Here is a 26,990-nt window from a genome sequence, read left to right on the forward strand (position 1 = left end):
GCCCCTCTCGGGATTATCTTCTTCTTCCAAAAATCCTTCTCCTCAAGTTTCACCTCCAAGTTCTCCTTCTCAGACTCCTCCTCATCAGCTTCTCATCGGGGTCCTGAAATGTTTTCCCTAAACTAGGATGAGACTACGTCTCAGCGAGTTCTACCCCACTAAGCCCGATTAGTAGACCATTATACTATAGGTTGCCTATACACGCACATGGCAGAAGACGTACCTTGGCCTCAGATCCCACCTGTAAGTCAGTACAATTCGCAATAGACACCCAAGCAATCATATCACAGATCGAAGTATCGATCAAATCGACCTAGTCGATTATATGCCAACAAGACCACTCATGGTCATTTCCATTCAACAATCAATTCACGACATCAAATCAAAGCAATGATCAATCGACCTAGTCGATTTCACGACAGCCTGACCATTTCCCGGTCATTCAAGCTATTGCTATTCAGTCATAATTAATAGAACCGATCACCGAGCCACGTGCATTCTCCGAGGTAATGCATTAATTTACCGAGCCCACGTGCCCTTTAAAATGCCATTCTGAATCAGCGAGCCCACGTGCATTCTCCGAGGCAATGCATCAAGTCACCGAGCCCACGTGTCTCTTCAAGATGCCAAATTTACTCATTGAGACCACATGCATTCTCCGAGGTAATGCATCAAATTACCGAGCCCACGTGTCTCTTTCAAGATGCCACACTTAATCACCGAGCCACATGCATTCTCCAAGGCGACATACTTTGTCACCGAGCCATGTGCATTCTCTGAGGTGATATATCTAATCATCAAGCCCCGTGCATTCTCCAAGGCGACGTACTAATCATCGAGCCACGTGCATTCTCCGAAGTGATATACCAAATCACCGAGCCACGTGCATTCTCCGAGATGATGTACTATTCACCGAGCCACGTGCCTTTCATGATGATTCATCTCATTTCTAAAGTAATTATTCACAACCTTTATTCGTACTCAATTTACCCAAATAATCAATTTAGGAACATATCCTAAATATCCACCATTAAATCAATTTGGCACAATTCAAAGCTCAAATAAATAAACGGACTGTGCCACGACAATCAGCACGAGATTTCGGTCGTCGGCCATCTCAAACTTAATTTTCGAAAAATAAATAAATAATTAATTAATTTCGAAAATTAATTATTAAATATTAAAAATTATGTTTAGCTCAAAATAAGGCCCAATTAAATAAACGAATTGCACCACAATCACCAGCATAAATTTCCGGTCACAGGCCATCCCAGTTGAATTTTCAGGAAATAAATAATTAATTAATTAATTTCGAAAATTAAATAATTAATATTAAAATTCAATTTATCTCAAAATAAAGTCCGATTAAATAAACGGACTTCACCACAGTCATCAGCATAATATTCCGGTCATTGGCCATCCTAGTTGAATTTTCGGAAAATAAATAAATAATTAATTTAATTCCGAAAATAATATTTAAATGCCAAAAATCCCACTTAGGCCTGAATCGCCAAATTGAAGCCCGATTAGGGGTCGAAAAATTCCCGAGATGCTTCCCAATAAATAGTAAACCACGTCTACTTGCTAATTGCGCAATCAATTTATCTAAATCACATCACAATTGACTAATAATTGCTAATTTATTCTAATCTAACAACCTAAACATAATTAATTAAAACTAAACCAACCTTAAGCATAATTAGCCAACTAATCCGGGATTAGTGAGATTACTCACTAAATCGCGCGCAAATCGGATAAATCCGACGGCGGCGACGCGAGGAACGAAACTTCCCAAAGCGACTCATGGATCCGGGGCCCGGAAACCGCCCAAAAGCGGGCCCGAAGTCGCTGGGAACCCACTCGTGGGTTTTCTGGTCGGGACTGGCCGGGGCTGCTCCAGCGGCTAGGGCGGTGAGGGGAGGCCGGCGGAGGGTGAGGGGGACGCTGGGGACGTCGGGTGGTGGCCGGATGAAGTTGGGCGGTGGCCGAACGCGGCTAATTGGGGCAAAACAGGGGCGAAATAGGGCTGGGCCGAGCGGGAGAGGGACGCCTGGGCGCGGCCTGGGCGCGAGGAACGGTGGCTGGATGCACAGCGTCGGGCGGGCGGCCGTCGCGAGCGTGCGAGCGGCGGTGCGGCGGCGGGACGGGCGGCGACGGGGCTGCAGCTTCTGCTCAAGCTTCTGGTTCGCTCGCTCGGACGTGCGGAGGAAGGAAGTAGAAGAAGAAGAAGAAGAAGAAGAAGAAGAGAGAGAGAGAGAGAGAGAGAGAGAGAAGATAAGGTTGGACCAGTCAAAAGGGAAGAGAGAGAGAGAGGAATCGGTGGGGGCTGTCCGCACGGGAGAAAAGGGAGAGGGAAGAGAGAGAAAAGAGAGAAAAAGAAGAGAGAGGGAGAGAGAGAAAAATAAAATAAAAATAACACTTATTCTTATTTTCTTTTCTTTTCTCTTTCCCTTTTCATTTCCTTTCGGGCTTCAATTTTTCTTCCGATAATTTCTTTCTTGAAATTTCGGACTCGTCAATAAATTGACGAGCGATGAGACAGGATCCTAAAAATAAGAATTACGACGCGTTTAAAATTCGATTCTCAAAATCGAGTTCAATTTCGTGGTTAAAAATCGATCAGATGTGATTTTAGCCAAATCCAACCAATTATGTAGCTTTTAGGGATTTTACAGCTGATACATCCCTTAACGGCTTTACCCAATAGGTTAGTTAACTCGTGAGTGATCAGCTTAGAGAAAAAGAGCCATAGGCACGTTGACGAAATGCCCATTTCACTTTATCAAAACGGGGTCAAATTTCAGAATGTCACAGATTGTCTTTTCTTTTCTTTCCGGATCTATTTTAGGAGTTTGTGTATGAATAAATTTCTACAACTGATCTTTGGTGAATGCATAGACCGGTTTGGCTGGATGGGGAGAAAGGGAAGAGAATCAAGTTTTTGAACATGTGAAATGGAAGATTACGGAAGAGTGCCTTTATAAAATCCAGCCACAAATATGATCAAACTAAGTGTGTAATTCTCAATCAAAGGTGAGAAGGAAAGAGAGAGAATCAACTTTTTGAACTTGCAAAATCAAAGATTAGGGAAGAGTGCGTTTATAAAATCAAGCCACAAATCTAATCAAATTGAGAATGTGATTCTCAGCCCGAGGGGGAAGGAATGAGAATCATCTTTTGCAAATTGCAAACTCAAAGATTAGGGAAGAGTACGTATATAAAATCAAGTTTAGGGAAGAGTGCATTTATTAAAAAAAAACAAAGCCACCAATCTAATCAAATTAATAATGTACTTCTCAACCAGAGGGGGGGAAGGAAAGAGAATCAACTTTTGAACATGTAAAATCTAAGATTAGGAATAATGCGTTTATAAAATCAAGCCACAAATTGATCAAATTGAGGATGTGATTCTCGGCCAGAGTGGAGAAGGAAAGAGAATTTTAAAGAAGAGTGCATTAATAAAATCAAGCCACAAATTCTCAGACTTTTGAAAGTGTGAAATCAAAGATTAGGAATAGTGCGTTTATAAAATCAACCCACAAATCTAATCAAATTGGAAATGTGATTCTCAGCCAGAGGGGGAGAAGGAAAAAGAATCAACTTTTGCAAACTGCAAGCTTCAAGATTAGGGAAGAGTGCATTTATACAATCAAGCCATAAATTTGATCAAATTGAGAAAGTGATTCTCAACCAAAGGGGGAGAAAGAAAGAGAATCAACTTTTCGACCGTGCGAAATCGAAGATTAGGGAAGAGTGCGTTTATAAAATCAAGCCACAAATCTAATCTAATTGAGAATGTGATTCTTGGCTAGAGAATCAACTTTTTGAACGTGTGAAATTGAAGATTGGGGAAGTGTGCGTATATAAAATCAAGCCACAAGAATGTGATTCTTGGTTAGAGGGTGAGGAGGAACGAGAATAAACTTCTTGCACGAGTGAAATTGAAGATTAGAAGAGAAAAGCAAAGGAGATTCTGCGGGGGGAATGACAAGGTAGAGTATATTTTTTTAAAGGTAAAACTTGGTCTTATACAAAAAGAGTGACTAGGCCCTTAAAAGAGACACCTAGGCTTTCTTCTCGGCAATATTCACGAAGGAGTCAGTTAATAATAATGTGGAATGGAGAAATAGAGAATTCTTTTATATATTTCAATGTGTAATAATGAGAACATAAGCCTATTTATAGGCTTTACAAGTTGACTATTTATAGCAATAAAATATTACACGATCAATTACAGTCAATCATAAGGATATCCAAAATATTATAGAATATTATGCATATCAAGAATATCGTAAATAGTCTAAATATCTCTAATATTCTCCCTCAAAGTCAAGCTAATATTGAGGAAGTCACTGGAGTTTGAAGAAAAGATCCTGAAAACGTTCGGTGGATGTACCTTTGTGGAAATATCATCAGTCTTATTAGTAGATTAAGTGGAAACAAATTGTTCGGTATCATGAACCTTGTGATTTTGTATGAAATGGCGGTCAATTTTAGTATGTTTGGAGCGCTCATGGAAAACATCATTTGTGAACTATTTGAGTAGCACCTCATTTGTCGCAGTAAATGACTATTTCACTGTTATGACGTACCCCTATGTCTTTTAATAACTGCTGTAACTAAAGTAATTTTGATGTCATGTCAATAAGAGCACGATATTCCACTTCAATGCTAAATCGAGCAACAACATTCTGTTTTTATTAAAATATGTTTCAAGTTTGAGCCTCTAGATGAAACTCAACCCAAGATTAATTGTTACTTGTGGAGAGAGGTTCGAAGTCAAGTAACGCAGATTAAGAAAATGATTTCTGTGATTGGAATCGCGATCAGGACGCAGAGGCAATATCAACTCTCCTACTGCGCGTTCGAGTGTGTCGCTAAAGTTGGAAAGTCCACTATGGACTTTGAATTTGACCGTGACTTGGTGATCATGGGTTCTCACTTATAAATATCTCTTGTGAGCAAAATTGCGGTTTTTTGAGAAGTGCCGTTTTCAGTGAGTACCGTGGAATCAGTGAGCGATGTCCATTGGTGTTGGGAGCCTGTCATTGGGTCTTTCTTTGTGGAATTACCTCAATCGTTTATGTGTTGAAGCCAACAAATTCTTGTGGTAAGAATTCTCATATAATTTCCTCGCAAGATTAAAAGATTACTTAGCGAGAAATTGTGGTTTAAATATTGTATGAGTAGTTGAGGCTTGGGAAACACTATGGGAAATTTCTTTTCCCCCTGGCTTCGGCCTCTATCATGCAAGAAAATATTTGGTACATCAGATTTTCCATATGCGATAAAATGCTTTATAAATTTGTAGACGTGTGTCAAGGTGGGCCCCACTTGTCAAATTACCCCGTCTACTCTCTCCTCCCTTCCGTTTCTCAACGTAACATGCTCTCTCTCTCTCTCTCTCTCTCTCTCTCTCTCTCTCTAACTTCTCTTTTCTTCCTTTTCATTTGGAGAAAAGACACCCGAGCGAAGGTCCATCGTCACCTCTCCAATTCGTTGTCTACCCTCTCCGTTACTCTCTCTAAGCTTTGGGATATAGCTGTGTTTCAAATTCAGGAAACAAATGGAGCATCTAACACTCCATCATACTAAACTTCTCGCTTTAGGTCTTTGGGAAGCTTTGGCTCCAAATATTTATGCTTTAGTTCGCGTCTTAATAGGAATAACGATATTAGTAGGGTACATATGAGCTCAGAATTATTTAAGGTAGACTTGATCATCGTGAGTTTTTTAAATGTTAAATAGACATTTTTCACAAAGGGTTTGGAGATGTTTAGTATTAAAAAATTGTTATTTCCCCATCCAAGACATACCAATAAGTAGGTATGAGAGGATTAATGTCATAACTCAAATTTAAAAGAACTACTTTTAATCTTAAAATAAAATTTGCGATGGAATTTTACACGACTTTAAATGTCCATCTGTATACAATTGGTCGCACTTCAATCAACAAAAATGATATGCAAGTATCTTGTTTTCACGACCACGGTAGAATGATTATATTATGTAATATAGATTCTTGTCCGGCAATCTAACTGCGCTCACACCACTCATGGCAGGAGAGGCGGAGCGAGGCAAGTGCTATGCACGTGATGCTTTATCCTCCCAAGTTCCCCGTTCCTCCTTGTAAAGTCTACAGAGCACTGTCTTTTTATGCATGTAAGCCCTTTAATGGATAGTTGAGAGGAGTCTTAAAAATTCAAACTAAGCAAAAACATGACATTTTCCTGTACTTAGGATCCGTAGAACAATTGGAACATCCGAAATTTCATTACTCTAAGCCTCTCACTTTAGATATTTCTCATTTTATTAGCACATTTTAGAAAAATTAAAAAAGAATAAAAGGAATCGCCAAATATTTTCTCTCTTGTCGTTGGCCAATTTGATGGCTGACTGGGTAATTACATTCGCAATTGGGCTCATCTCCCACAACCAAGGCAATTTGTCGCCCATGCAGCTGAAATAGACTGAGCACTTTTGACTTTTTGACCCTCATTTCTCTTGTAGCTGAAAGCCGATAGATTACACTTGCAAGACACATTCACTAATCTCACACTTGCACGCTTGTTCTTAAAATGATTACAATGCAACGGGAACCCTTCACAGAAATTATCAAATCAGAACAATGGCACTTTCTGATTACAAAAGAAAGATGAAGTACACATGACACGTCAACATAACTCAAACCCGACATTCTAACAAGCTGATTTGAGTTTTCACTATTATTGGTAACAGGAATAATTATTCTTTTACAACAAAAAGGTATACAATGTCATTAATCTGCGAGGCCGAACTTCTGCAACATCACCATTGCGGAGTGGCCGGCAGCCCCTCCGTCATAAATTTCACGGTTAACTAAATAGTGCGTCAATTAGAATTTAAACCGGCCAAATTTCAAAATCAAGGTCTTCAGAGTTTCATATTCATGTACATGGGTCTGTTTCCACGGTAAAGAATTGTCGGTCTCTTGTTATTTCTGTGATGTCTGATCTTTAGCCGAAGTGAAGGAAACCGCCAATTGCGCAATTTTCATGTCTTTGATTGACCAACAAACCTTATCCTGCAAAGACGTTGTGAATGTCCTTAACAAGCCAAACAATCATAGCGACAACAACGCATTGTCATCAGGAATATCAAAGCCCAAGGAGATGGAGATGAAAATGAGCCACCCAACCTCTAGAATCTCTCGAGCACGGCATTTTACCATGTCACAAGTTAATCCTTACATTATGTTTCTTTGCCTTTTGCTAGGCAATTTGAAGTGACAATGCGGCATCGAAGCAAGAACGATGACTCCAAGGGGAAAATGTTGGTAGACAAAGTCATTGCAGCTAAAAATGCATTGGGACCATTTTCAAAGGCGGGCATTTTTTTTATTTTTTGATTTAAATTAAACCAAAAGTATTTTTTTTATTATCCCATCAAAAGTTAAAATATTTTTCTTTTCAAATTATAAAATATTATGAAAAGTTTAAATGTGAGTCCCCTGTCAACATTCGAGTAATATGAAAGTTTCAGGAGTTCTTTATTTGAAAAAAGAAGTAGAAGAAGTTAAAAGTGCGTGGTGAAACCTAAATGTTGGTGATCCATCTGGTTATTCATTAGATAGAAAAACTAAGAATCAATTCTCACCCCAGATAAAAAAAATTAGTAAATTGTATTTGCACATTAAGGTCATTTTTTCCTTTAATAGCATTAAGCCCACATGAGTTACATACTATTTGGACTGGTACATGAAGGTTTTGAGCTTAATTAGAATAATTTGGACTAAGCCTCTAGACCATGAATTTTGGCCCAGCCCATTAGAGAAAAAACAGCTGAAAATTGTGGCGTTGAATTAGAAATTCCCGAAAGCTCTTCCCTCCTTTGAAGCTCCCGTAGGCTTTCAACTTCAGTTTCTAAAGCTGAGAGTCTCCTTAGTCTTTGATTTTCCTTTTCTTTGCTTCGATTGTCTTTTCTTTTCTTTCCTGATTTGTTTTAGGTTCTGTAATTGATCTTTGGTGAATGTGTAGACCAGTTTGGCTAGAGGGGGAGAAGGGAAAAAGAATTGACTTCTTGAACGTGTGAAATGGAAGATTAGGGAAGAGAGTCTTTATAAAAATCCAGCCACAAATCTAATTGAATCGAGAGGGTGATTCTCAACCAAAGGGGGAGAAGGAAAGAGAATCGACTTTTGGACTTGTGAAATCAAAGATTAGGGAAGAGTGCATTTATAAAATCAAGCCACAAATCTAATCAAATTGAGAATGTGATTCTCAACTAGAGGGGAAGAAGGAAAGAGAATCAACTTTTTCAAATTGGGAACTCAAAAATTAGGGAAGAGTGTGTTTATAAAATCAAGCTTAGGGAAGGGTGCATTTATAAAATCAAGCCACAAATCTGATCAAATTGAGAATTGATTCTCAGCCAGAGGGGGAGAAGAAAAGAGAACAAACTTTTTTTTTTTTTGGGTAAATTAAGAATATATTGAGCTTGAACCGAAACTATACAAAAGGACCAGCGTAAAAAACTTGCACTCATAAACCAGTCAAAATGAGTGGAAGAGTGCCGTCAAAAAACGACCAACAGCCACCAAAACAAAGGCAACAGAACCAAAACAAGGTAGGGACCGGCCTAGACAATGACAACAAAACCAACAAAACAACAATGGGACCAGCCAACAAGAGGCAACTATAGGGAGGACAAACTTTTTATACATGTGAAATCAAAGATTAGACAATAGTGCGTTTATAAAATTAAGCCAGAAATCTGATCAAATCAAGAATGTGATTCTCAACCGGAGGGGGAGAAGGAAAGAGAATCAACATTTTCAAATTACAAGCTCAAATATTAGGGAAGAGTGCGTTTATGAAATTAAGCATAGGGAAGAGTGCATTTATAAAATCAAGCCACAAATCTGATCAAATTGAGAATGTAATTCTGGGGGAGAGGGAAAGAGAATCAACTTTTCAAACGTGTGAAATCAAAGATTAGGGAATAGTGCATTTATAGAATCAAGCCATAAATCCGATCAAATTGAGAATGTGGTTCTCGGTCAGAGGGGGAGAAGGAAAGAGAATCAACCTTTTCAAATTGCAAACTCAAAGCTTAGGGAAGAGTGCATTAATAAAATGAAGCTTAGGGAAGATTGCATGTATAAAATCAAGCCACAAATTTGATCAAATTGAGAATGTGATTCTTGGGCTGGGGGGCAGAAAGAGAATCAACCTTTCAAATGTGTCAAGTAAAAGATTAGGGAAGAGTGCGTTTATAAAATCAAGCCACCAAATTTGATCAGATTGAGAATGTGATTCTTGGTCAGAGGGGCAGAAGGAAAGAGAATCAACTTTTTGAACATGTGAAATTGAAGATTTGGGAAGTGTGCATATATATATTGGTCGAAAAGATGTGACGTACTATTCTTACTTAAAAGGAGTCTTACAAGACATATAAGAACTAATGTCTGAACATAATATATTCCATAGAGGCAAAGGAGGATTAATCCACCAATTCAGGGGAAGCTTGTTCGCTCGGTGGGTTCGTGTAATCTAGTCCGCAGCACGGTTTTCTTCTCGGGTACAACAGCTCACCTTGACATTCGCACCTCACCTTGACATTCGCACATTGATCCAGCTCTTGTTTGCATCGTTTGACCACTTCTTTCAAATTCCACTGAATATCGGCCCGGCCCATTACCTGTTCAACTGCTGGAAGACAATCACTTTCACAGATCCAGCGAAGTGGTTGACTTCGGAAGTCCCGCACGTGCCGCATCTGGAGTTCTTTCATATAAAAGAAGCCGTGTAAAAGGGCTTCAACTTCCGCCTCTTGTGATGAAGAAACCCTAGATGTGCAAGCAAAGCCCTCGATTATCTGCCCCGACGAATCCCTCACCAAACCCACAACAGAGCAAAGAAACTTGCCCCGATTCCAAGATGCGTCAACATTCAACTTCAAATCTAGTCTATCCGGTGGTTTCCATCGCTGAGGTAAGTTGCAATTAGGGTTGGGTTGATTCTTTCTCTTCTGTCCGTGGGTACAAATTGAGTGCTGATCTTGTGCACATCTCAGGGTATCAGCAGAGATCGGTACTTTTGCTCGAAAAATCCATCCATTCCTTGCCTTCCATATGTGCTAGAGGATCAATCCTGTGTATTCCCAGTCAGGTATGTCTGTAGTCATTCGGAAAGCTTCCATTATCCACTTGTCTGTTCGGGTGATCCTGCTTGTTGGACTAAGACTCCTACAAGTTGGACCTTCCCATATGCGTTTTGTCCATTTACACAAAAAGAACAGATGTTCGGTTGTTTCTACCTTCGTATAACAGATTGGACAAAATGGGTCGGAAAGAAGTTTTCTTCTGTGTAGATTTTCCCTCGTGGGGATGGCGTTTTGACAGAGAGCCTAGAGGAAAGTTTTGATTTTCGATGGCACAGCTAGGCTCCATATTCTTGTCCATAAGGTACGTGGTGGTTGAAATGAACAGGAGGCCTTATTGTTATCTTGCTTTGTGTTTACTGCAATTGCTCTGTTGTAGCCGCTTTTGACAGTGTATTTCCCAGTATTATTACCTGTCCAAACTAGGTAATCTGATTGTGGTTGTGGGTTCAATGGGATAGCTAGGATCTCATTGACGATACCTGCATTATAGACCTGTTGAATCTGTTGTACATTCCACTCTCTGGAATCTTCATGTATGAGCTCAGATACCATAAGGGGCTCTGATGGATTGATTTGTCCACCAATTACCCATTGCATTAACCATTTATCTTTTCGAATACGAATAGATTTACCATCCCCAACTGACCATTTAATATTTTCTTTGATTGTATCTCTGCCAAGTATCAAACTCCGCCATCCCCATGAGGGACGTTGGCCCGTGCTTGCTGTCCAGAGGTCCCCATTAGGAAAATAGATTCCTTTCAGCACTCTACTACATAGGGAAGTGTGCATATATAAAATCAAGCCACAAGAATGTGATTCTCGATCAGAGGGTGAGGAGGAAAGAGAATAAAATTTTTGCACAAGTGAAATTAAAGATTAGGAAAGAAAAGCAAAGGAAATTCTATTGGAGGAAGAACAAGGTAGATATTTCTTAAACGTAAAACTTGGTCTTATTAACTTTAAACCTTTTAACAATTCGCTAATGTAATTCTTCCGGCCAATTTTGGCAAGAAATCATTGATGTGGACACTGACCGTCTTATATGGTATGGCCAACGCTGATGTGGATTACTTTTGCAATTTTTATATAAAAAAAATTATGAATTTTTTTATTTTTTCCTTTTCTTTTTCTTTTCCACTGTGGTCGATATGGGTTGTCAGGGCCTCGGTGCTTGCCAACTAGTGTCGTTAGCCACTAGATAAGGTCATAACGGTCTTGTCTACCGCGGATGAGATGACCATCGCCCATATTGGGCGAGGGCCTATAAGCCCTCGTTGACCGTGAGCAAGGGATGTGACCATTGCTAGTGGTTGCCAAGGGCTTGCAAGCCCTCACTTAATGGCCGATGAGGGTCACAGACCATTGCTGAGGCCCTTATGACCCTTGTCGATTGTAGTTAAAAAAAAAAGAAATAAAATATAAAAACCTAAAAAAAAATCACGAAAATTGTCCATGGCTACGTTGGTTGTGCTACATGAGACAAGCAGCATCTAAGTCAGTGACTTCTAATCAAAATTGATTGAAAGGACTACATTGGCAAAATATTATAAGATTTAGGACTAAATTAGCCAAATTGAAAAGTCTAGTTTTGAGTTGAAATTCGCACAATAGGTTTAGGATTTTTTGGTAATTTTCCCGAATTTTGCAGGGAAATGCTGTTAAATATGGAGGAGAGTTCGAAGTAAATTCTCTTGAAGAAGAGATTCGCATGTACATAAGATACATTTGAAAACAGAGATACTGATAGAGAAGACAATAAGCGGGCCCAATGCAACCAAAGTAACTTCCCCGGGATAAGGTTTGCTTGCTCAAAGAGAAAAGGGGTTGTTGACTATTCTACTTGTGTTGTCGACTGTTTTACTTGTTTTCCTTTTTGGAGGTGGGAAGTTTTGGCTGCCAAGTCCATCAGTCCGTGGACAAAATCCGCAATTCGAAGCTTTGTATCTTTCTTTCGGACAAGCAATATTGATGATGAGATCAGTGCATCCCATTTGTTGAATTATGTGAACCTGACATGGGACTTACGTAATTCGACGGTTAAGATTGGTTAAGCTCATTTGCATCCCATTAATGCATGTGTCGACCCAACGTGACTCACAAACTTTGAAAAAAGTTTCAAAAGAAGAAAAAAAATGTAGCTCAGGAATATTTGGCAAGTGAAAAACATTCATGCTATCTTTGCCAAAAAAAAAATGACAAAAGAAAGGAACATTGCTTGGGGTCCAAGTTTTTTGAAAAAAAGGGAAGATACCAAAAATTTGTGAACATTTTCATTTAATTTAGGGATTAGATCGAACATATACTTTTATCATATTGAACAAATTAAAAGTTCAGAGACGACATTGTACATTATACTAAAGTTCAGGGGACCATAGCAAATTATATTCCTTAATATAAACTCCAATTTTGCTTTGGAATATAACATCCACGTGAAAGAGAAAGTCTTTTTTTTCCCATTTCTTTGGCTAAAACAAACTTTTTGGTGATATCATTTAATGTGAATTAAGATCATAATGGGTGGGTTTCACAATTAGTAATCTAATGGCGTCTTCCACTTTTGTGGACACCTATGAAGCGCCAACACTCTTCTGGGCTTTCGTGTCGTGTCAAAAATCATTTTAAATATTTACAAAAATTATCTTGTTGTCCTTATATAGAAGTATTATTTTCTTAGAAATATTTTTATTCGCCAAATTCTAAATTCTCACTCACCCAAAAACCTTGAAACAAAACAAAAACTAATTTGCCAAAATCCCAAGTAAGATGTTAAAATGAGTTTGCTAGAATGGGCAATTTGATCTTTATAATATAGGATTTTGCTTAGAGATATGTGAATGGTTTTTGCATAAATAGAGGGTATATGTAGTCATTGGGTCAGCAATAAGATATGTTTTCAGTATTTTCCCCATAATAAAAGTACCCATTCTAAAGTCAATATAAGGACCACTTTACAAAAAGGAAAAGCAAATTATACAATGATTATAGGAAAAAATGATGCAACGAACTTTCATTAGCTACCTAAGCAAGTGAGACATGTTTAAAGATTCGAAGATATATCATATCGAATACTATTCGATTTCTCCAGCTAGTATTCTATTTTTAGCATTAATAAAAAGAAGAGATAAGATGAAAATTCAGTCTTTAAACTTTGAGTAGATGTTCCAATTCATTTGTAAACTTTAATTTTGGTCAAATTGATGTTTGTGCTCGTTGATTCGAATCAATTTGGTGTTTTTTTAATATGGTTTTGTAAACCAAGGAATTAATACTTTATACTATAGTAGTCTGTCGAAAATATCGATTATTTCTTCTGCAAATATGTATGGTTTTGTCAAATAACATGGAACTTTCGGCTCGATATGTGGTTATTAATGGTGGCATACTGCCCTTTACTTTGTATAAGACTCCACCTATAAAATGGTTAGCACAATCCTAAGATTATTCCACGTGAGGAACACTGGAATCCAATTATGAGTATTAATCAAATATCTATCTATTGGGTATTTTATAATTCTTAATTCTCAATTTGAATGCTTATTTGATATTTTGCATAACAAAGCTGTTCTTCGACTAGGTGGATCTACGTTTCCTATAAAAGCACACTCATATGACTTGTTAGATGGTATCTAACTCATCAATAATATCAAGTGTCCCATTAAATGTGCTATCATCAAACATTTCACTAAACTCATCTCGGATACTAAAATTTCATAATTCGAAACTCGGATAGTTACAGATGGATGTGCAACTAGAATCAAGATAGAGCCAATTCAAAGATAAAACATCAACCTGACACAAAGTTTTAGGCATCATCCATGCATGAGATACTTTTCTTCTGCCAATTATTGCATAAGATACCTTACTTGGGTTCATTTGCAAAATGATTGATTCACGATTTCTTTACCTTTTTGGCTTGTTGAATAGATACCATTTGCTGACAAGTAAGGAACTATTTGCATAAGATACCTTACTCGGGTTCATTTGTGAAATGATTGGTTCACAATTCTTTTACCTTTTTGGCTTGTTGAATAGATACCATTTGCTGACAAGTAAGGAACTATCTCAACACGTATATTTACATTCCTCATTATTCTTTCTACATATCTTGTTTTGACCGATATTGTATTAGAGAGGAGCAACAAAGTTCAAATTAAGCAAAAACATGGTGCTCAATTTTACTTGAACAATCAGCTTGATTAGTTACTTGAACTAAATGTTCAATGTCACGAGTTAACTGATATGGTTATTGATATCATAAATATAATTTTAGATGGAGAAATTTTTGCAAATAAGTTCCATACACGTAGTTATTCTTTTTTTATCTTCATTGAATTGTATAAGACATTTTTTCTGGTTGATTTACTATAAACAGTATTCTCATCCGCATAACCTAAGCTGCTAATGGCAATTTTACAATTATTTTCATAGAAACGTAAAATATGACAGAAGAACGAAGAAAGCCCTGCTTTTAACGGGATTGGAGAATGTACTTCATCCTCTTTTTTATTTATCTAAATAAAAATCTCAAATGCAGGTTTGAGGAAGGAAATAACAGTACTTAATATTTTTTGTGAGTTCATTTTCTTATGGCCCTAGCAATTTACGATTATTTGATACGAGGCATTTGAAATCTACAAAAGCATACTAGAATGTACTATACAATTTTTTTTTTTGAAGCTTAAAACGCCTGCTTGATTTCAAATTTTTGCGAGGAAAATGGTAAATCCTTTTTAGTATGATCAAACAAGCTATTAATTGAAGCATTCTTTAATTTCATTTCTCTACCGTCGGTAGAATAATGGACAAATGTGAAGGAAATCGCCAATAAATATCCAATCAATCAATTTTGAATAGAAAGACGAGAGCCGCGCGTCAAGTATGGAACCCCAACATCACTCCCAAAATCTGCCAATATCTTTTAAAACGAAAACGTGAATCACGAACTATGGGATTTCGTGCAAGCTAAGAACATTGTGTGGGGACCTTGAGGAAAAAGGGCAAAAGAAGAAAATGAGTCAGGCTTAAGGATTGTAGCAGCATCGCTTTGTCGGACGGTCACTTCTTGGCACAAATTGTCTTCGGTTGGACGCAGATATGCCTTTATGAAGCATCGCTTAGGGCATAGCTCTCCTTTCTGGAGGCGGACCTTCACGTGACAGAGTACTTTTGCTGTTCAGATGAACTTCTTTTTCGCTTTGTTGGACCCAGATTGCCTAGTATTGTGGAAAACGTGCAGCCAGTTGCTTTGGCGGGAGAAAGACACGCCTTTTTTGAGGGTCCCACTTATATTAACTCCAATTTGGCTTTGGTGGAATTTTGTAATCGGTCGAATCAAGATCATAATTGAGTGGAAGGACTTGTGAATTACTTGATAATGGATGGGTTTATTAACATTTAACTCCATTTCAGATTTGTGAAACCATGATATTATTAGGATATACGTTGGCTTGGGGTGACTTCAAATAAGAAGATTGAATTGTCCTAAATAATATAATACTTCTAATATTTTTTATAAAAGAAATACGATAGCCACTTAGGGTGCGTTTGTTTATATTTATTCAAAAGTGTTCCAAAGAACGAAATAGAAAAACTATTTCATTCCAGGGATCAATTTTTGACCGAAAAATGCATTTGTAAACTTGTTCTTAGAATAAAAAAAGAACCGAAACACGTTTGGTAAATTTGTGTTCTTTTATTGTTTCTTTTAATTTTTTAATATTTTTAATTTATTTTTCCTTTTTTTCTTTCTTTTTCATTTTTCATATTTTCTTCTTTTGGCCGGTCGCCAGTCTCGGCCATGGCCAACGATCGGCCAATGAGGGCTGGCGGCCTCGCACAGCCACGACAAGGCCGAGCTCGCCTAGCCATCGGTTGCCAGGGCGGTGGCTTGGTGAGGCCAAGCCTCGCCAGGGGTTGGCGACGCTCGGTCTCGTTGGGGCCGGCGACGCTCCGATGAGGTCGTCGGCCCTCGATGGCGTCGCCCGACCCTCGACGGCCGGTCGCCGTCATGGCCGAGGCCGGCGATCGGCCAAAGAAAAAAGAAGAAAAATAGAAAAAGAAAAAAACAGAAGAAAATATGGAAGAAAGAGAAAATTTGTTTCTCCAAATTGTTTCAAAAACAAGAAACAAGTTTTTTTTTTTTCTTGTTTTTATTCCAAATTTGTTCCTGGAACAAAAAGCATATTTGGAACAAAAACGCAAACAAACACATTGCTTTTTTTTTTTTGGAACAAAAAAAATAGAATATCTATTAATGAACAAGAAAAACGAAATACAAACAAACAGGCCCTTAGACGACTTTAAATGCCTATCTGCATGCGATTTGAAATTCAAGCTTCAAACAACAAAGAATGATATGCAAATATCATGCTTATACGCGGGTGGTAGAATGGTAATATTATCTAATCTAACAGAAAATAAAAGGAAAACTGCAATACCAGGCCAGATATATAAATTCTTGTGATCCCCCCGGGAACCTGACTCCACCACTCACACCACGCACTGAAGCAGACACAGAGCAAGGCCAGAGCACGCGCTTCTTCGTCCTTTTCAAGTCCCAAAAGCCCCCCTTTTCCTTATCACACACTACGCTACACTTGTAAATTTCTTCTTGAAGGCTTCCTCATAAAGTCTGCAGAACGCTGTTTTCTTGAATTTATATTAGAGCGGTGCCCTAGAATTCAATTAAGCAAAAACATGGCATCTAGCTTTATTTCAGATTTATGGCACAAATGGAACATCCGAGGCTTCATTATACTGAGCCTCTTACTCCAAATTTTTCTAATTCTATTTGCACGCATTAGAAAGCAAACCACAAGCAACCCCCTAGTTTTCCTCTTGTGGTTAGCCTATTTGATGGCTAACTGGGTAAATCCATTTGCGGTCGGGCTCATCTCTCACAACCAAGGCAATTCGAGCATTGGTGCAGAATTAGAGGGAGCACTTCAGGCATTTTGGGCTTCATTTATTTTGTTACATTTTGGCAGTCCGGACGCCATTGGTGCATTCTCTTTGGTTGACAGTAACATTTGGACTCGGCACCTGGTGAGTTTCATCTTCCAAGTCGGTGCGGTCGTCTATGTCTTTGGGAAGATATTTCCTAGTGACAAGTCGCTGGTGATCCCAACAATCTTAGTGTTTTTTGCTGCATTCATAAAAAAATGTGGAGAGGTTATGGGCACTTTATCTCTCAAACCTCCCGAGGCTTAGGGAATGGGTGCTCTGGGATGACCATTTCTCTTGTTGTTCTTGTAAAGAGCTCACTTATGTAGCGGATGTATGTTTTAATGAAGAAGAAGCAAATAATGAAGAAGAAGTAAATCTTACTGAGAGCATTGTGGTGAAGCATGCTTATTGCTTCTTTCAAATCTTCAAGATCTTCATCACAGACTTCATCTACACACGTGAACAACGCAAAATGAGCTGCAAATATTTCCACAGAGTCTCTGCGATGGATGCATTGAGGATCATATCGGTTGAACTACAGTTCATATATGAGGTGCTTCACACAAAAGCATTGGCAATACGTTCCAAATGGAGCTACATTTTTCGCTTCATAGCCTTCATAGACATTGTGATGGCTTGCATCATGTTCAATCGTTTGAAGAAACATCGACTCCCCCAGCTTGATGTGGGAATTACTTATTGCCTTATACTCGGAGGGATTGCTCTTGATGTTATATCTTTGGTAATGCTTGTTTTCTCTGATTGGACTATTGCCGGAATCAAGCACACCACCACAGGGTCATCTAAACTAGATTCATTTCTCTACAAGTTGGTATCCACCATAGATTACCTGAGGAAGCCCCGATACATCACACATGAAGTAGAACCTAACACCGATGTTACTTATGAGTTCTTGGATACACCATTGATATTTCGAAGGTGGTCAGAATCCATATCTGCTTGTAACCTTTTTTCCGAGGCATTGAAGGAGAGTCCGAGAAAGATATGTAAGTGCAATCAGTTCTGGGGCTTTGTCGTTTTCAAAAATATATGTAGTTTTCCATTCCAAATGGTCGACAAGATCATCTCTTGTTTCCTTCAAGCTGGTGAGACAATAGCTAGATGCCGTGGTAAAAGGTCAACGATTGCAAATGCAAAGTACATGTCCAAAAATCTCTTCATGAAGAAGTTATGGATCTTTCTCTTTAACCATGTGAAATCTGGGATGTCAAGTGACTCGGAAGATGTGATGGAGCTAGTCAAGCAAAATCAGTTTGGTACCCATGGTCTTTTTGAAAATGTCAGCAATGCTAATATGCACAACTACATTATAGGGTTGCATATTACTACTGAAATATGGTACAACAAAGATAAACAATCAATGAGATCCACAACCCCACTTGACCCAGCCCTAGTTGATCAAAGGGAATTTAGCAAGATTCTCTCTGATTATATGTTGTATGTTTTACTTAATCAGCCTAATTTGATGTCCTCTGTGGCCATGGTGGGCTTTGCCCAAATGGTATCGACGAAGGTGTTGCTAGAGCTACGGAGCTACATCAGTAATGCGACCACAGATCTGAATGAGATATGTGAAGAATTGTATTCAGATGAAATGTCTCTTCGAGCCTGGCGCGGAGAGGGTCCTATCAACCCTTTGAAATCCCCGCTCCTCGAGGGGCTCCTTTTGGCCCACGAATTGGAAAATGATAAGAACAAGTGGAAGATAATAAGCGACATGTGGCTTAAGCTGTTGCAATATGCAGCAATTAATATTAAGGGAGAGGCACACGTGCAAATGCTGAGCAAAGGGGGAGAGCTTGTTACCTTTGTTTGGTTGTTGATGGCTCATGTCGGTCGCTTCTACAAACCTGAATGGGGCATGTATCGCGAATATTGGGAAGAGAAGTCTGGCGTTGGGCGTGATGTTGACAACCAGAGCGAGAGGCGTGGCAGAGATGATAGGGATGGCAGCGATGTGAGTACGGTAGTGTAACGAATACTCTACTTAGATATTTCATCCATATTGGTTGCCTTATCTAGCCCCACTCACAGCATTTCTATAAATGTTCGTTTGAATAAAAATTACTAGTTTGTGTATCTTTATGACTAATGTCAAGAATCGAAGGATTTTCATTTTTCGTAATGAGCTTTTGCCTGTGTCTACTCCTATTAATGGTAAATATATCAATTCATACTTAAAATTATATTTAAAAAGAAGAAGAAAATTTTATAGGCTGTGCTTATTAAAGTAAAATGATAGTATAGATTGTAATTTACAATAAAAAAGTAATTTTCTTGTAGACGGGATGCAAATTCAGGAATATCGCCATTTTCCCTCACTCCTTTTTCATTTTGTACGCTCATAAAGCACGTGTCTCTTTGCCCGGCGCCGCACTCCTATTTCTCGTTCCTGGAATGAAATTTCGGTTTTTTTGTTCCTGGAACAAAAAAGAACAGAAACGCGTTTGTGTGCGTTTTGTTCTTTTTTGTTCTTTTGTTCCTGGAACAAAAAAAAAACAAGAAACAAGAAAACTTGTTTCTTGTTTGGAACACAAATCGTAAACACTTTTTTTTTTTTTTTTTCTCTTATTTTTGTTCTTCTTTCTTTTGGCCGGTGCCGCCTCGCCATGGCCTGGCGACCGGCCGACGAGGGCCGGCGGCCTCGCCCGGCCACGCGAGGCTCGCCGGCCCCTAGCGAGGCTCGCCGGGACGCTCGCCGTCCCCGGCGAGGCCGAGGCTCGCCGTAGCCGGGCGAGGGTCGGCCTCGCCATGGCCGGGCGAGCTCGAGCTCGCCCGATCCGGCGAGGCCGACCTCGCGCCGGCCCGGCGAGCTCGATCTCGCCCGATCCGGCGAGGCGGAGCTCGCCCGGCCGGCGAGCCTCGGCCTCACTGGCGGTGGCCGGCGAGGCCGTGCCTCACCCGCCGGGCGAGCTCCGCCTCGCGGATCAAGGCGAGGCCGACCTCGCGCCGGCTGGGCGAGCTCGATCTCGCCCGGATCCGCCTCGAGCTCGCCCGGCCGGCGAGGCCGAGCTCGCCCGGCCGGCGAGCCTCGGCCTCGCCGGCGGTGGCTGGCAGGCCGCGCCTCGCCCGCCGCCGGCGAGCTCGGCCCTCGCCGGCCGGTCGCCAAGGCCTTGGCCGGCGACCGGCCAAAAGAAGAAAAAAAAAAATGAAAAAGAAAAAAAAAAAAAAAGGAAAAATAAGAAAAAATAGAAAAAATAAAAGAAATAAAAAAATTATCCAAATTTACCAAACATGTTTCGTTTATTTTTTATTCCCTAACAAAGTTTTACCAAACGCGTATTTTTGTTGGTGGTGTTCCCCTAACAGAAATACTTTTTTCTATTTCTGTTCCCTAACAATTTTTAAACAAAATACAACCAAACGCGCCCTTTGCTGCTTGATACGAGAGAAGCGACGCCTCAAAAGTGCGAATAAACTGAGTAATTCTCAGAATATCCCCGCGAGTTTCGGCATCCAATTTTCCGAAATTGATAAATCCAAACAATAATAAAAATGAAGAAGAAAAACAAAATACAGAAAATTCCTCCAGTCCTCCGCCGCCGCCGTCGCATCATCGCAGTCGTCGCCGCCGCCGCCGCCGCCGCCGCCGCTCCTCCTCCCAACGCAGAAGCAATGGCATCAGCGCCCTCCATGCTGATGTACTACTTTCCTCCTCTCTGACCCCAAACCCTAGACACTTCCCCGTCGGCCGAAAGCACCTCGCCGTGTCCTGCGCCTCCACCTTCGGCCCTGCCCCGACCAGCTACTCCCCTCCCGCGACGGCGACGGCGACGGCGACGATGATGATCCACAATATCAGGGACAACGCCAGCCGCCACCGCCAGGCCCACGCCTTCTCCGCCAAGTACGTCCCCTTAGGCTGCGGCTTCACCGCCTCCGAGTCTGGCACGACACGGACGCCCTCAAGAAGTTCGACGGCGCGAACTGGAGGAACCTCTTCGACTCGCGCGTTGGCTATGAGCCAACCTCCATACATTGGTTGGGTAGTCCACTGTCTCCTCTCAAAGCCTCCTCCTTTCGAGCCAGCGGACTCGCATCGCCCCGATCCTCCACCGCGACGGACGACGGAGCCTCCGCTTCGACGGGCGGGCGCGATTCCAGTGGCCTCCGCCGCCGCTCCGCCCATCGATGCCGGATCGTCGATTCGGAAGTCGATCAAGCTTGTGGCCCGGTACGTACTTCTCTCGCCCGTCACTAACGCCTCGTGGGAAGCGAGATCCGAGATATTCGAGGAGGTCGGCGATGCCAGTGAGAGCGAGAGTGCTACGTCGCCGGAGAGCGTATTGGTTCCGGAAGCCCGTCTAGGAGCAGGGCGAGCGTTTTCTACTCGGAGATCAGTAGAGGAATCCATGGAAGGAGATCAGGATGGGGAAGCTGGCGGAAGATGTCGATGCTTTCGCTGGGACAATATGCTGCTATAAGGTAAATTAAATTCGGCTTTGAACAACTATGGGATGGTGATACTTTTGTTTCTGGTTCTGAACGTGGTGCCATTTGTTTTCTGCGATGTTTCTCCAGGTTAAATTTCTCGGTTTGAATGATGGTTCAATGGTTGAAATGTAGTTTTAACCGAATCTCAAGCGTTTTTATCCCTGCCTTTTGCTGGTATCAGCGCAATGCATACTATGTTAATGTAAGAAGAGAGTTCCTTTGGGCTTTCTTTGCTGAAGATGAATTGCATATGATGTCATTGACACTACTAGAGTTAGGTAATGCAGTTTGCGGTGCTTTGATAAATTCCTGATATTAAACTGACAGATGCTGGTGCTTGGTTGGTGGGTAATCAGTTCTAGTATTCTGCTATTCGTAGTTTTGAACGTCAAGTCCTCGTTTGAATAATCTAGAACCGGTCATCTGGTAATTAGAGAATATATTGTATGAACTTGCTGCTGCTTCGCTGTAACATGTACATTGTCTCTATCTTTCGCATATGTGTGTATCTAAATTAGTCATCATTCCTTGTCCGTATCAAGTTCTGCAATCAGAATTTCTAAGTTCTCTAGTCATTAGCCGTAGTCCATATAGGGTGGGAATTCGTTATTAGAATTGTGCATAACAGAACACCCCTATTGTATTCAGCCTTTTACTTTTGGACCAGCATTGCTTCAGTAGACAGAAAAGTTCTCAAGAGGCCAATCCCTATTGACACTGACTTGCAAATAGCATCAGCTGTTACATGGGTTGGACACTTGTCAATGGCGATCCAACTGGAAGTAACTCAGTCCATCGAAGGTATCATATGAAACAGTACTTCCAATTGACAATAGTATGCTACTTTCTCCCCTCAAGTTGATTGCTTTATTGGCTTATAGGATGAGAATATACATTTCCATCTGCTGCCACTAAGCAGTTGCAGGAGTCATGTTACTCCTGATCCTGAAGGATGGCATCACTTTATGGCTGTGCCTTAAATGTGTGTTTATTCTTTGCAAACCATATTTACTCTTGCATGTTTTCTTTACTCTACTCATAAAAACTATGGAGAAGTTTGCTAATTTTCTAGCCATTTACCATTCTCTTATTACCAAAAATAAAAATCAATAAATCAAACTCATCCAAACTATGGAGAAGCTTGCTAATTAACATCCTCTTGCCAATAAGTATTGGCAGTTTGTCAAGGTTTTCGACATGTTCAAGCCCAATACTCAGATGTCGGATCTTCATAAAGTTATCCTTTCCATGATATAGTCTCATTACTGATCCTTTCTGCCGTTTACCTTATACTGGTAATTTCCTGCAGAAATCTGGGATTCCTCAGATTCAGTTGCTCTTATTGCCAATTTCACGTTTGTGGCTTGTGATTCTAGACCTGGAAAATCAGCTCCAATTAAGCCCATCTCCCCAGAGATAAAGAGAGAAAAATTACTTTGGCAAGAGGCAGAAAAGAAGGAATGAAATGAGGAAAAAGAAGAGAGAAGAACGTAACAGAGATACTAAAGTGGAGGACTTGTTCAGGCTCCAAGCTTTATTTGCCGAAAGTTGTGTCTTCTGTGATATGCCAGCTTTGGCAGACAGTGATAGCATTCTGTTAAGCAACACTTGTTTTGAGAACTCATTTGTATGCCATTCATGGCAAAGGAATATTCATGGGAGGGTATTTGGAGGATTTAAATGCGAAGGGCTTTTGAATTGGCCTTTTCAACCGCATATGCCTTTGCTGGTGTGGCACCCTGGTTCTTTGAAGTTGACCCTGTTGAATTCTTGAGACCTGTAAGTACTCATCCAGTGCATGATGTATTTCTATGTCTAGGTGCTGCTGTTGCATTACTTACCTGCTGAGTGTGGATCTGTGGCAATGATTACATGATATGCCCGGTGTCAGTCTTCTATAAGCACGGATTGTCATACTTGAGCCTTCACTTTTGCAGTTGTATGTATATGTGTGAAATTATGGATCAGTTAGGTGGAAGATCATAATACAAAGGATATTCTTTGGGATGTAGGCAGATATTGGCAACTTTCTCTGCCTCAAATGCTGTGTCCTGTATACGGAGCTTAACAATCCAGATGAACTCCTGATAAATGTCGAAGTTGTGGCCCATGTGATGCAACCTGAGTGCAGGTCAAGCGAGGTACGAGTGGCCTATGCGTGTTACGTTTTCTTTTAGCAAATTTTCATACCATTCCAACAGGTGTCAAACGAATTCTACTTTACATTAACTACACATCCTGAGGCCTTGAATGATGGATTGAAGATTTGGAAGTCCCATCCATGGAAGAAGAGGTATGGCTTGTCCTTGAACGTATGGATGGTGAGACTTGTCAGACTTCATCCTGAATACACTTCTCCAGTGCCTGAAGCAAACCACAATACTTACTTGCAAGTTGAATGATAATTAGTGGGGGACTGAAATTGATACTCGAAAAGCAGGACGACATTGCCAAGTAAAAGCGGAACTTAGGGACATCAGTCTAGTTAGGAACATAAGGGATGTCTAGCGCACCAAACATGTATCAGCATTGTGAAGTCCAATTATTTACTACTTCTGAGAAAGTCTCACTGCACGATGAGATGAACCAAAGATTAGAAGATGCCAAGTACAATGATGTTGAGAAATAAGAGCTCCTGCCAAGTAAAGTCTCACAAGTGCATGGGACTAAACATGTCACTGATCATATTGATGGATGGCGACAGAAATTTGTGAACTTCCACATCTGCTGGTAATAAACTGATACCATGTTCAGCGTTGATACGTGAGTGTTTTTTGCTTTGTGACAGAGTTGTTTGCTTTGTCCTAATGCTAGGTCGAGGGACTACACACTCGCCATTGCATCGAGAATTGACAGAGTTCTCATGATAAGGCTTCTTTATGGTGGAATTCTTTGCAGAAGTTTGCTTGTGAAACATGCTTGGAAGCAATTGGTAAGTCAGCATCCTTCATAAGATAATCCATCAATGTTTCAGATTTAGACTGGTCTATAATCTGGGGTCGGAACTTGGGAGTTGATTGAAACCGGATCTAGTTGCATTTATTAGCAATCTATTTGAGATAATTCTCTGTTGAACTGCTTATGCTTACCATATTTCTATCCTTTAATGATTGAAAACGGAAAAGGTTAGAACAGAGTATTCTTGCAAGCATTTGCAAGGATTTTTTTGTTGAAACCAGGCTCACCCAGCCTTCATTTTTATTTCTCCTTAATAAATTCCAATCATCTACCATGTCCAATCTGCCCATTCAGTTAGCTCTAGTGATCAGATCCAACTCAAACTATGATGTTGGTTCTATACCAATGAGAACTTGCACAAGGCCATGAAAAGCCCTAAAAAGAGTTCTGGTGGGCAAAGCCTCAAGATTGTCAGTGCTTCGCTTAGTTGTTCACCTTGCTGATTCTCTTGGGACCGTTAATGTTATGTAGTTCCATAAAAAACTAGCAAAGCACATGTAATTGGCATGCGTGAGAACATTTACGTCTGTAATAAGGAGATGCTTAACCCAGACTCCATGAACCTTTCACGCTTTAATTAGCACTACGCGTCACTCATCACACCAGGGTTCGAACTATGCTATCATCAAGAAGGAATTGTTAAGATAAATTCACTGCAGGGCTGCATAGTTTTTATGTGAAGCCCTCTACTGAAAGTCGTGTGTTACAAGTTAAATAGAAGTACGAAATTAAATTGTCGCCCTGGGGCCATAGGCGATTTTAGAACAAACTTTTATAGTTGGTGTTGTTGATGCCATTTTGACTGTGTTCGAACCCATGAGAATAAAGTGGTTCAAGATCTGTTTCGAGTCTGGTACAAATGCGTTTTGTCTTGCTGATGGAAACTCTGTGACTTGCAAGAACTCACCAATTCGTTCTGCTTCTGGGAAAAAACTTATTAGCTAGTCTCTAGGTTACAAGTCAAATTATTGAGGTTGAAAAATAAAGCTTGAGAACATTTCTTGGCTTAAACTAGTGATGGATGTCTGGATTAATATAGTATAGAATCTTGTTCTTGTCATGTTCTTACTGGTTACCATATATCAGGTTCTCTCCTGAAGGAAACAACTATCAAGCTAAAGTTAAAACCATATCTCAAGCTCTCGCCCCAGCAACATGCCTTACCGCATTAGCTTCAACCAACAATATGGGTGAATATGAGCTGGTCGGAGTTACGATTTTGCAAAAGCAACTCTTCCATCTTTTCTATATTTGTAAGAAGATGATCTGTCATTTATTTCTTCTGTTTCTTCGGATCTCATAATTGATCTCTTTGGAGGTAGCTGATGATACATCTCACAAGAAGACTAAAGACTTTTGGACAATTATCCCCGATAGGGAAAATTGTCCAAAATGTTAGAAGATGAACAGTTGAATATGCTTCAATTTCTTTGCCGACATAGTCCGTAGACAATTCCTTTTGGTCATTATATTCTACTAGGATCTAAAGTCCTTTTTTATTAATTATCAAAATAGGGAATGTAGTTCACCAATTAAAAACTTAATTTCGTTCATTAAGAGCACAGAAAAGGAGGATCCTTTTTTCTTAATGTTTTGCCCAAGCTCTCGTGATGGACGAAACGTTAATGCATGTGTGTCTCTTCGTCTTTGTTACTTCTTGTTGGGGTATGGTGGACAAAATTTGAACCTATTAAACTGCCTAATCTTAATATTCATGTTTCAAAGATTATCATCATATAAATGAAATGTATTGAACTTTTGGGTAGTTAGTAAAGTTTCTAGAATGGCAATTAGTAATCCATACGTGCAATTACCAATGTGATATAAATATCTACCGATCTTTTATGACCTTAAGGTCATTATGTATGATGTTCATGAATAATTTTTCGGTGTAACTCAAAATCAAGGGCTATTGGTCCTGCAAAATATTTACAAATGTGATATTTACTGTCTAGATGTGAACTTATGAGCACATCGTGAAAATGCGAATTATAACGTGCTAACTTTGTTTGAACATTTATCAATCAGTTTGAAAAGTGTGCATGTTGATTTGAATTTAGGTAAAAATAAAGAGTAATATTTCTTTACTTTCTCTGCCGATATTTATGAGATTATTCAAATTTAAAAATTATGCAAAAAGTTATATGTAAGTTTACGTTTTAACATTCGATTGTTTTACAATTGTGTAAAACTCAATTCCTACTCGCGAAAGATCGCTCATGGAAAAGTTAATAAATATATATTTCGTTACGTATTCTCCTCCCCCGACATGAATAGTCAAACTTTCTGACTGGGCGAGGATTTAAGTTTCTGCTGTGGAAAACTAGCTGCTTTGGTAAAGCCTCCCACTTGTAATAACTCCAAATTTGGCTTCGGCTTATATCATGCACTTAAAAGGGAATTCCACCCCCCCCGGGCTTCGGCCTATATCATGCGAGAAAATATTGGGTACATCAGATTTTCCATCTCTGCGATAAAACGCTTTA

The 26,990-nt window shown here is 39.9% G+C and overlaps 1 protein-coding gene and 1 pseudogene across 1 annotated transcript; both read left to right on the forward strand.

Annotated features, from left to right (window-relative positions):
* Positions 1-1,803: 1,803 nt before the first annotated feature.
* Positions 1,804-19,087, forward strand: LOC120292781. Its single transcript, XM_039311204.1, has 3 exons — positions 1,804-2,183; positions 17,133-17,262; positions 17,315-19,087. The coding sequence occupies exons 1-3, from the start codon at positions 1,804-1,806 to the stop codon at positions 19,085-19,087; spliced, it is 2,283 nt and encodes a 760-aa protein (XP_039167138.1).
* Positions 19,088-21,480: 2,393 nt separating this feature from the next.
* On the forward strand, positions 21,481-26,001 carry LOC104455427 (annotated as a pseudogene).
* Positions 26,002-26,990: the final 989 nt, after the last annotated feature.

Source organism: Eucalyptus grandis, chromosome 1 (assembly GCF_016545825.1).
Source record: "Eucalyptus grandis isolate ANBG69807.140 chromosome 1, ASM1654582v1, whole genome shotgun sequence".
Lineage (NCBI taxonomy): Eukaryota > Viridiplantae > Streptophyta > Magnoliopsida > Myrtales > Myrtaceae > Eucalyptus > Eucalyptus grandis.

What these genes read in the sequence shown, in the direction of transcription:
- LOC120292781 (XM_039311204.1), top strand. Translation starts at nt 1,804, where the DNA reads ATGGATCCGGGGCCCGGAAACCGCCCAAAAGCGGGCCCGAAGTCGCTG. An exon ending in AGCTTCTGCTCAAGCTTCTG is followed by an intron (nt 2,184 to 17,132) that starts GTTCGCTCGCTC and finishes ACATTTTGGCAG; the next exon opens with TCCGGACGCCATTGGTGCAT. An exon ending in TTCCTAGTGACAAGTCGCTG is followed by an intron (nt 17,263 to 17,314) that starts GTGATCCCAACA and finishes AAAAATGTGGAG; the next exon opens with AGGTTATGGGCACTTTATCT.